Below are 10883 nucleotides of genomic sequence, written 5' to 3'. Positions count from 1 at the left end.
AACACAAAGATAGCAGGCAATCCTTGAGCAGAGGCTTACCAGAGTCCGGGAGAGTAACAGGGAAGCACTGCTGTCGTGTTTGCTTATTCTTGCCCCTTTTTGCTGGGCATCTGCTATTAGCCACCGTTAGCAACCAGCTAATCATCCCGTACTGACAGCATCTGCCATGGGCTCTGGAAAAAGCTGGCTTCAGTCCTCTGCTCTGCCACACACTTCCCTCTAATCTGTTTTTTGTTTCTTCAGAGCAAAACAGAAATCAGAGCTTTTCCCACCCTCCCACAAGGTTGAAACCCGCTCCCATTAGGCTTGGGAAACACTTAGCAATGCAGGGGAGGGTGTGTTGGTGTCCGGCGTTGCCATGGAGCCAGGCTCTGTTGACAAACTTGGACTCGTGGTGACCGGGATGCCATGGGCCCGCGGCGGGTGACGGTGATGGTGACAGTGGTGGGGCTGCTCCAGGACCCGGCTTTCCACGTGGCCAAGTGCACGGCAGAGGTAAATCCGGGGCTTCAACCCCAGAGCCAGGTTGGGAGCAGCAGAGCACGATGCGGGGTGGAAGTAAATAAGCAGAGGAATGCCTGCGCCCGGCAGAGGCTCTTAGGAAAAACAAATTCTGATTTGGGGGTCTCTGCTCTCCTTTAGCGCTGCCAGGCATAGGCACCGAGGCTTTGTGGGCTCCCAGCTCGGTGCTGCTCAGGGTGGGGGTCCTCACCTTCTTGTTCCTGCACCTCCACGAAAAGTTACAGCTGTGCAATGCTCTATGTCAGGCCCATCGCAGCTCAGCTCGCTTTGCTCGGCAGCTTATGACAAGTCCCTTAACGCAATGTCGGTGCAAATGAGAAAGAGCACTGCAAACCTCACGGGGTTTCGCAGACCTTTCACAAGAAGCTCGGCCGTGCGGTGGATGTGCAGCACCCAGCCCACTGCGGGGTGCACAACGCTGACCTTTATGCCCTCCCTGCCTGTAAGAGCTGATCTGCCAGGCTTGTTCTCTGGCATTATTTACAGCTGACGTCCATCAGCAGCCCCAAGGACAAGCCAAGCGGATAGCTGCAGGGCATGTGTGTTTCTTGGCTTTTTTCCCTCCCCCCCCCCTTTTTTTTTTTCCAGCCACCGTCCTAACGGTAGCAACAGGGACCATGAGCTGAATAGAAAGTCACTTTGCTTTATTCTTTTTAAGGCCTGGCTTTAAGCCACAGCCTGTGGCACTTGTGTACAGTCCACACGGAGATGAGCCTAAAGTGATGGACAGGAATGTCCCGTATCTAAATAGCGGTGTGCTCCCGAGGCAATGGTACAAGCAACAGGGACTGGAGACGATCACCTTGCAGCCTTCCCCAAGCCGCTCGCTTGCCCCAAGGCCTTGGGCCCAATCGCCTGGGACAGTAGAGGACTGCAGCTCCCCATGCATGTAAAAAATACGTGCAAAAATGCAGTCGATGATGCTTAGAGACATCTTTGAATGTCTGACTGCTTACATCCATGTCACATGGAGGAGAGAGCCATGGGAGGGAGTACCAGTGTAATTCAGCAATATTTGCGAAGCAGCTCTTCATGTAAAAACAAGACGCCCACTACATTTGCAAACAGGGATTTAGAGCAATTTGCGTGCACTTCTGCAGCGCAGAAGATTAGAATGTGGCTTAGGTTGTAGTTCATGAGGGAAATGCAAGCTGTGATAGGATGGGGGCGGGGGGGGGGGTGGTATTAAACTGCTTGTAAGCAAATTCTTTTCCTTACCTTGAAAATCTAGGCTCTGAAGCTGAAGTTTCCAAGCAAGTTTGCAGATCCTGTAATACAGCCTTTAGTAGAATTTGCATGGCATGAATATTTACAGGAGAAAAAGAAGGTAACTCTTGTCTCCTCAGGTTGTTTTGGACACAAGTCCTCTCCCCCGGGCTGCAGCCTCTCCCAGCTCGGTGCCGTCCGCAGGTTTCAGAAGTGAGCTTTTCCACCCCAATTCATTGAATGTCCTCAGAGACCCTCGAGGGGTTCTGTTCTGCCTGAGCTGCCCCCGAAGGGGCACCCAGCTGACTCTTGTCACGATAACGTCCCGTAGCAGCGGGGTCCTGGCCTCTGGGGCACGTAACTGCGTGCAGTGTCAGCGCACCTCACCGAAAGCTGCTGCCCGATCCCTTCCAGTTGGCGGGATTTGTGGTTTTAAAAGTAGGAAAGGCATAAAAACACCACAGGCCACCTTACCTGTGGTGGATATTACTGACTGCTTCTTCACTGAGTGTATAATGAATCCCTGGAGGCTTTGTGGTCCCTCTGACATGCAGGAGCTGAGAGGCGAGGTGTGGGTGTACGCCGCCTCGGTGATGTGCTTCGTGGATGGCCGGCTGCTGGGAGACCAGGAGGAGCTGCTCAAGTGGGCCCACCGTGAGTGGGACTATCGCGACTTTAAGCCCAAGGCACTTTACCAAGCGATTGCTGAGGATTTCTACAGCAAACACCTGAAAAACAGCCAGGCAAGTAGCGCTGTTTTACACAAAGCGTACAAGGTCTGTAACTGGCTGGAGAGGTTCTCAGAGGAGAGGGCAGGTACCACGAGGAGGACGAGAGTGACCGCAGCGGTGGCAGTTTCTCAGTTTCTGCCCCATGACGGCAGGGCCAGAGCTGGGGCTGGAGTGGCTGGCGGGGAGCATCCCCTCTTGAAGATGGCAGAGCCTCGACCTCTCGGCAGCCAGGAAGGGGCTAATGTTAGCCTGGATGCCCAACACGTATTAACCGCTCCAGGGCTGAACAGTCTGACAAAAGCACGTTGCCGACTGTGCCGTGACCGTGCCGCGACCGTGCCTGCTCCAAAATCCCAAACCACCCATCCCAAAATTCTTGGGTACGTTATTCTCGGGTACCAAAAGCCCAAGTGCCAAACCTCTCCTTTCCCAGCTAAGACCCCCTGAAATGCCGCGATGTCATGAGGTGCAATGCAGCTGCTGCTGACACGGTATTGAGAGCAGAGAAAAATAAAGTGTCATACCAAAATGAATACCACAGAAGACACAGCATCAATTACACGCAGATTTGAGTCTGGCTGGAAGAGTGACAAATGTCCATTTTAGCAGGATGCCCGGTATTCCTGCAGATTCATTTATTCCTGCCTGTATCGTACAGGCTGCAATACGCACGTAAATAAATGCAAGATGAAGTAGCGAGCCCTGCCCAGTAGTTCACTTTAACACGCAGTTAGCATTATTTCTGCCCGGAATGAAGTGAAACATCCTCTACTTTTGTTGTTTATTTAAACAAAACAGTAGGAATGCTGTTGTGCAATGACAACCCCACGGACATATTCTGAGACCATTTGCACCGGGCAGCTGGATCCCGGCCTGCGTTAGGAGGCGAGTGCAGGACGGAGAGCTGGCCTTTCCCTCACTGCGTCTGTTTTTCTGCTTTAAACAGCACGTGTTTGTGTACCTGGAGATAGCCATTGAGGAACAGCCTGCCGGGAGGCTGCTGTTTGAGGTACGTTACAGAGGAGAAAAGCAAAAGCCAGGAACAAGCGCACCCAGCGCGGTGGTTTCACCTGTCGAAGGAGTGGGGACAGAAATCTGGCCGGTGGACGTCAGCTGTGAATTTCACACGTGTTTTCCTCTCTCGTTTTAATTTTGCAGCTCTTTTCGGATGCGTGTCCCAGGACCTGTGAGAATTTCCGTGCCCTGTGCGCCGGAGGAGCAAAGTCTCGCTGTGACGGCCGAGAGCTCACCTACAAAAACTCCCTTTTTCATCGCCTGGTGAAAAACGGGTGGATCCAAGGAGGAGGTGGGTTTCCAGGTGTGCCGAGCAAATCTGAGTTACAGCAGAAGGTGGGGGGGTGGGGGGTGGGATGAGCTGCATGAATAACAGTCTTCATCTGCAGAGATGTAACTGAACTCCAGGACAAAGCTAATCTGTGCAGGACAAGTTCTTAATTAATACATATCTATAGATATATATAACACCCAGAAAGTATTTTTTCTTTTGGCCATCTCACTTTCCAAACATAGGAAAAGTTTGGATAATTTATTTTGATTATGGAAGACCTTGTCAAAAGAACGTAGGAAACTAATTGAAAACTCTTTTCCATTAAGTTCTTTGGTAAGTAATTAGGAAACTAATTGGAAACACGAAAACACTAAGAATATCCATAGGAAAACATACTGTTTTCTAGAGAGATTAACTTACAGAGGCATTTAGCCAAGTGTCAGAGCCCTTTCCAAACGTGCTGGTGAGCTGTTTGAGTGCCAGCGCTGTGCCTGGATCGTGGCACCCAGGAGAAATGCAGCACGAACGACGGGTCACGCAGCTTGTCCAGCTGACATCCCCGGGAAGTCAGGATCGTTAGGCATTTCTTTTGTTACTCCCCTTTGGTCTGGCATATATCTTATGTATTTCTCACCTGTCTTTGCCTTGCTCCAAATGTCAGTGCGTAAATACATTTCAAGTTTTTACTTTGAAGATACACTTACTTTTCATGAATAACTGTGCAGGTATCTATGTAGTCCATAACAGCAACCTAAAATTACAAACTTGCTACTGCAGAGGACTAACTATAACCTGATGGTGTAATACAATGTCTAAATAAAGTAACAATACCAGACTTCTTTTTAAAAAAATTAAAAAAAAGATGCATCAGGTTTCTTTAGTGCCTCACTTATGAGACATCTGGTTCAAAAGGAATTTCTCTCTTATCAAACCTCTTTTCTTAGACAAGTTAGTGGTCTTAACTCACCATAATACGCAGCTGCATTTTCATCCTTCCTTCTTCTAACTCTACTCCTTCCGACAGACGTCCTTCTCCAGGGCGCCCCGTCCTCAGCTGGGCACTGCCACCGCAGGAGCCCTCCCAGCAGGAGATGCTGGACCTTCTCAGAGGGGCAGCGATTAAATGCACCATGTGAATAGTTCTCCGTAGAGAGACCACCGTTTGGGATGGAAGCAGAGCTCTTCCCAAAGGTCTCATAAAATTTTGGTAGTAAAGCAGAAAGATGGATGCAGTTGTTCCCTCAGGCTGATGTGCAACTCATGTCTCTGACCTTGGCTGAGCTGCTCACTGACAACCCTGTGATAAACCGGGTCTCTGATGGTTACTTTTGTCTACCCTGCAGACATCATAACTGGAAAAGGAGACAGAGGAGAGTCAATTTATGGTCCCACTTTTGAAGGTATGGTTCCTCAGCTATATTACTGCACAAATAAAGTGTTCAAGGCCAGGTTGGATGGGGCTTTGGGCAACCTGGTCTAGTGGAGGGTGTTCCTGCCCATGGCAGGGGGGTTAGAACTAGATGGTCTTTAAGGTCCCTTCCAACCCAAACCATTCTATGATTCTATGAAAAGGCAAATTTCTGCAAAAATCAAGTTATTTACTTGATCTCATTCACAGAATAACCTGGGAATTTCCTTTCATCTCCCTAAAGCAAAAGACTTTGCTTTTCAGTCAGAATTATTATCTGCTTGTATTAGCCTGTGCAGACTGCTTTAGCGAGGTCAATTTTTGATCTGTAACCTCCTCCTCCTCTGACATCCCCTGCCTGAGGCCCAGCTCCACCAGCCCCTTCCCCCTGTCTAAATGAGGGCTGATGCTCACCCACTTGCCCACTTCAAACTGCAAGTACTCACCTTGTGAACAGGACCTTAGAAACGCAGAGGTGGATTAGCTACAGATTTCCAGGCACCTGATAGCACTTGTTTAAAGGCATTTAAAGCAATGGAAGTAAGTCGGCTTTAACTTTAGATTTCCTGGACCTCGGGCAGCTTTTCAGGCTTGGGCACACCGCAGGCATTGCTGCCAGCGGCTACGTGACTCTGCGGGTGTAAGGGGAGTTACTTCTCAACATCTCACATAAAACCGTGCAAGTCAAGAAATGACAAACGCAAGCTAAGTTTAACAAAAAATGTTCCCCCATACTGGTATGAAGTAATAAAATGTAAAGAAAAAAGAACATTATAACATGCAATATTTAAGAAAAACAACCTATATAATTGACATAGACATTTGAGATCTTCTATTTAGATTAAATCCTACCCGTAAAGCCATTTTATGACAGTTAAAGCACTTTTGAAACTGATTTATATTCCTTATATAAAAGCTTTCCCATTGCCAATGGCGCAAGCGAGGTGACATTTGAGCAGGCTGGGCAGCAGCCAACAGTGAGATCAGAAATGCCAGCCGTAGCTGAAAACTTTCTTTCCCAAGACGTTGAAGAGCCCGCTCACGAGGAGAAGCTTTCACCTTCAGGCCCTGGGACGGACTGAGCAAAACCCATCCGGAGGCGGCGGGTCACCGGCCGGCTCTGCCCGGCCGAGTCACAGCGCCGGCGGGCAGGAAAGCTGCTGGAGGTGGGAGCCCGGCGTGTGGGATTTAAGGCAGCAAATGCTACACCCTGCCCAGAGTGGGTGGGAAGGAGCAAAAGTTGCTGCTTTGATGCTGGAGCTCCTGAAATAGCAGCAAGCCTAAACTCTCAGCACACGCAGATCTCAGAAGGAATTTAAGCTGGCATTGGAAAAACAAGGGCTGTCAAATTGTTTGCAAGGCGGACATCACCAAGGATTTAAGTTTGTGAATCCTCTTTTCCAGCAATGCTACCCAATTGATTTGTGCTAGTGCACATCTCGCACCCTTCGCACTTTCTTTCAGCGTATCCGCTGCCAGGGCTGTTCGGGTAGAAACCATCCACAGAGGAAAATGAGGCCAAGCGGGCGTAGGCACCTCTGCATACAGGAGAGCTACGGCCCCACGCGCGCTCCCCGGGCCGTGGCACGAAGCCCCAGCCCAGCGCGCAGCATTTTGCTTCTGGTTCCATCCTCCTCCAGGCAAAGCTCGTGCTTTGTCTGAGCTACCCAGGAAAGAAGCTGCCATCTCATGTGGGAAGGTGACAATGCATCAAAAATCACTTAAATAATTTTAAGGTGGATTTAATTTGGAGTCTGCGAACCTTGAAAGTGTCCCTGGAAGAGTTTTATTACTCATATTGCATGTACTCCACATGTTGATGTATTAAAGGAGAGGATTGCTAATTCTTCCCCTCCCCTTTTTTAATTAAAAGTTGCTTTTCATCCTTGAGAAAGGTGTTCCCTTGGGTATGCCTTTCTATTTTAAGGCTTAGATTGCTTTCCCAGTACTTCCTGCCAAACTGTTTTACACTGAGGGCAGAGGACAAATGTCTTCGATATCTGAAAAGGGTGAGAGATGCCTCTGTCAGCCAGTAATGTTCTGGGAGACGCTGCGCTTGGCACACGTCCGGGCACTGCAGCGCACCGCCTGCTGAAATTAATGGGACGCAACTGCATTTTACTGTAATGAGCTGAAAGGACTGAAGTAATTACAGAGAATCACTCGGACTGGAGCATCGTGTCATAGAACAAAGCATCCTACTCCAAAATTAGTCTGCTGAAGTCACTTTGTAAACCGCAAGGCAGCGGTCAGGGAGTAACTGTTCAGTTAAAATTTAATTAGCATTTTTTAATCAGTTTCTGAGAAAGGGCACTTCAACAGGGTAAAGATTTTTTAAAAAAATCAGAGAACAATAAAATCCAAACATTTCTGTGGTTTCATTCAAGCTCGTTGAACACTCGATGGGGCTCTCGGCTGCTCAGTGTGATCAGGTCAGAGACGAGCGACGGAGGGGGCCAGGATCAGCGCGCCCCCTGCTCCCCACCTCGTGCCCAGGCTCCCCTCCACGGAGGAGAAGGAATCAAGTCCTTGCCATCATCCCCCAAAGTCAAGCACACCTTATGTCTATTCTTCCCCAGTCATCCCTCTTGAGACCTGATTCTTTTCTCCTTCACCAGCGCTTCCTCAGCTGGCACGGAGCATCCTGTTCACCTCCCCGTGGCTCTCACTTGCTCTTGCCTTGCATGTCCCGTCGCCTGCCGCCTCTCCTCTCCCTGGAACAAAGCTTCCACTCTGGGAGCACCCCGGCCTCCTTAACTAAATACCTGCTCTCCGTTTATTCAGATCTGTCATTTCCTTCGGCTAAAGAAGGCTCCCACTCGCTCTCTCGTGCGAGTGGCCGAGCACAGGGCGCATGGGGCATGCCGCCCCAGCCAGGCATGTCCTGCCTCACAGCCCTGCCTGCGCTCGCCCGGAATCTTGTCCTCTTCACCGCAGGCAGCGGCATGAGGGGAGGCAGAGCAGAGGCTGTGCTTGGAGCATCCGCTCTGCCTCCCGCCCTCCTCATCCCTACTGTGGGAATAATCCCAAGCAGCTGCGGGGAAATGCCACGCTAATGACCCGAGCTCCTCCACAGGGAGCCGGAGCCATCGTTGCTGCGGCTCTGACATTCAGAAATACCTTGGGTGCTTTTTCATGGCTGTTTTTCATTAGCTTCTTCACTGGCTTAAGCACCAGGCAGTAGTGGGGAGCTCTTTCTAGGAAGGCCATCGATTCAAACCAAACTTGGCTTGCATGAGACCTTTGGGGGAAAAGGAGAAGGGAGAGCAGGGACGAAGGAGAGGGGAGCTGGTGGGAGCTGGCAAAAGGGAGCTGTACAGTGAATAGCACCAAAGGGAGCAACGCAACTGTGGCCTTTCATTCCTGAACTATTTCCCTAGATGAAAGCTTCTCCGTCCGTCACAAGGGAAGAGGGGTCCTCGGGATGGCCAACAAGGGCCGCCACAGCAACGGCTCGCAGTTCTACATCACCCTCCAGCCAACTCCCTACCTGGACAAAAAATATGTGGCTTTTGGGTAGGTACGCACAAGCTTGCCACCATTGCACTGCGCGGGAGGTCGCCCTGGCCCCGCACGACATTGCTGCCCAGGAGGATGCGTCCATGAAATCCCAATGGCAGCTGCAACGCGGATGCCTCTGGCCAGGGGGAGGATGGATAAGTCAGATTTGAAGTATCTGATGACACCCATCCCTCCCCTTCTCTGCCGTGGCCTGGCTTGCTCAAGCTGGAAAGCCCTACAGACAGGGGGGTGTTGAGCAAAGCCTCCGGGCTCTGCCCTGCCCCCACCAGCTGCAAGAAATTATTTTAGCGAATGTGTGCGGAGAGTTTGTTCTCAGTAGGTCAATGTATAGGGCTGGCCCTGTTAAGAGTTTTCGATTTTCAGGAACGTAACGAGGAAGATTATTGCTCTGAGCAGTTTGCTTGATGTAACATATGTACGTATTACCATAGAGAGAGAAATTCACAGTGCAGTTTCCATCTAACCACATCATGGAGAAAGACAGCATTTTTCAAGGAAGTGAAAAGTGTAACTGTCTAACCTACAGGGAACAAACCAAAAGCGATTGCTGACTGGATGTATTTATAACCAGCACCGTTCACCTCAAGTCTCTGCCTTGCCACCGGCTCTGTGTAGTTTGAAAGGTGCAGGATCCATGATCTTAAAGCCAGGCCCTCTTAAATCTGAGTGGGAGTTTAATCCTGAGGGAGCAAAAAGCAGCCACAGCATGTGATGAGGCCAGGCACTTCCCAGCCCTGCGCTGGATCAGTCCTTCTGGCATCCAGCTTGGGCAAGGGCCACCTGCAGTGTCCTCCCCGCTTGGTACCACTGTGGCGGATGGGGTGGGATGGGATGGGATATGGTACGAAGCTTTCCAGAGCGCTGCTGGCATCCACGGCCGTGCTGGTGCCCGCAGGAGGCACAGCTCATGCTGCTCCAGCGTGGGAGCAGGACAGGCTGAAAATCATAAAGATTGCAAAATGTTGGATTGTTTTCAGGATTCAGATTGGCGTTGTGAAGGAAGGAAACGAAGGATTTCTCAGGGAGTCACTTCTAATAACTGTCACTTCTGATAGCGTGTCTTTTGACTTCTCTCTCCTCCAAAGTAATGGCCATTTGTAGCCAGGGCACATGGTAAAACGCTTATTTCTTTAAATAACTGTAGCTGCATAAAGCTATAGCATTTTTAACTTTCCTAAAATCCTAACTAGCGGCTCCTTAATCAAGAACTGATGGCATTTGTCACTCCATTGCGAAGAACGACTCTTTAAAGAGCACAGCGGTGCAGCCTGTCGGTAGGAACCCAGTGCCTGGGTTTCTTGTGGCCCCGGCTGCAGAGCTGGCTCCAGACAGGGACGGATCCTACGTGCGCTCTCTCTCCCCGCCGTAGGCAGCTGATCGAGGGCACGGAGGTCCTCCAGAGACTGGAAGCTGTACCTACGTATAACGAAAGGCCTACGGTAGACTGCAAGATTATCAACTGTGGGACTTTTGAGCCGTGATTGCCAGCTGGTTTTCCCACCTGCTGTAAGGTAGAGCACTATTTTCCACTCAGCTTTTAGAGACCTTGATGGCTTTGACTTAAGGCAAAAATAAAAGCACTTCTTGCACATGTGAATGGCTTGGAAATGTTCTTTTGGTTTAGGAAAAATGTTCATAAGCTGTTAAAAAGCACTTTTACAGGAGTATAGAAAAAGACCTGTGAACATATCCCAGTGCTAGTCTGCAGTTTATGGGAAGTGGCATTAATACCATTATATAGTGACAAGCAGATATGATAAAATGCATATGGCTAAAGCACGGGTGAACAGATGGATACACACCTATAGGGATAAAGAACTGTTCCTGGCTAAAATCTGCCTCTCCCGCAACCTCCACAGCACAGAGCATTGTCCTGCCAGGTCCTCCACTGACTACTATAAACTACAAGTAACGTCCTTGAAATCAGGTTGGGCCGCATCAGGCTTAAGCTGGGAAATGATACAACAGGCATAAGCTTTAAGCAATTATTTTTGGCAGATGATCTCAAATAACAAAAATGTCACTATTGCCACTAAAGCAGAGAAAAGATTGTTTAGAAAGTTACTGCAAAACAGGAAATGTTAAGGTTATGTGGATGCAAATGCGTAATGCACAACGATTGCTAGTGTCGGTCATTTCTTACATGCAAGATCTCTCCGACGGACAGCGCAGAGCTTGGGCACGGATGGCCGTGCCAGGGCTGCTG

At 49.7% G+C, this 10883-nt stretch overlaps 1 protein-coding gene across 2 annotated transcripts; it reads left to right on the top strand.

Moving 5' to 3' along the window:
* Positions 1-327: 327 nt before the first annotated feature.
* On the top strand, positions 328-10274 carry PPIL6 (peptidylprolyl isomerase like 6). Of its 2 annotated transcripts, none has more exons than XR_012834498.1 (8): positions 328-495; positions 1754-1849; positions 2283-2471; positions 3406-3468; positions 3618-3765; positions 5091-5147; positions 6179-6321; positions 8536-8671. XR_012834498.1 is itself a non-coding variant. In XM_010302129.2 (8 exons), the coding sequence occupies exons 1-8, from the start codon at positions 409-411 to the stop codon at positions 10156-10158; spliced, it is 888 nt and encodes a 295-aa protein (XP_010300431.2). In that variant the 5' UTR covers positions 331-408; the 3' UTR covers positions 10159-10274. The 2 variants fall into 2 exon arrangements, 1 of the variants encoding a protein (XP_010300431.2); XM_010302129.2 differs by lacking the exon at positions 6179-6321 and adding an exon at positions 10047-10274 and having other exon boundaries at positions 331-495.
* Positions 10275-10883: the final 609 nt, after the last annotated feature.

This window comes from Balearica regulorum, chromosome 3, assembly GCF_011004875.1.
Source record: "Balearica regulorum gibbericeps isolate bBalReg1 chromosome 3, bBalReg1.pri, whole genome shotgun sequence".
In the NCBI taxonomy this organism is placed as follows: Eukaryota; Metazoa; Chordata; class Aves; order Gruiformes; family Gruidae; genus Balearica; species Balearica regulorum.
Note: the sequence above shows the minus strand (reverse complement) of the source record. Positions and strands in the feature narration are given on the sequence as shown.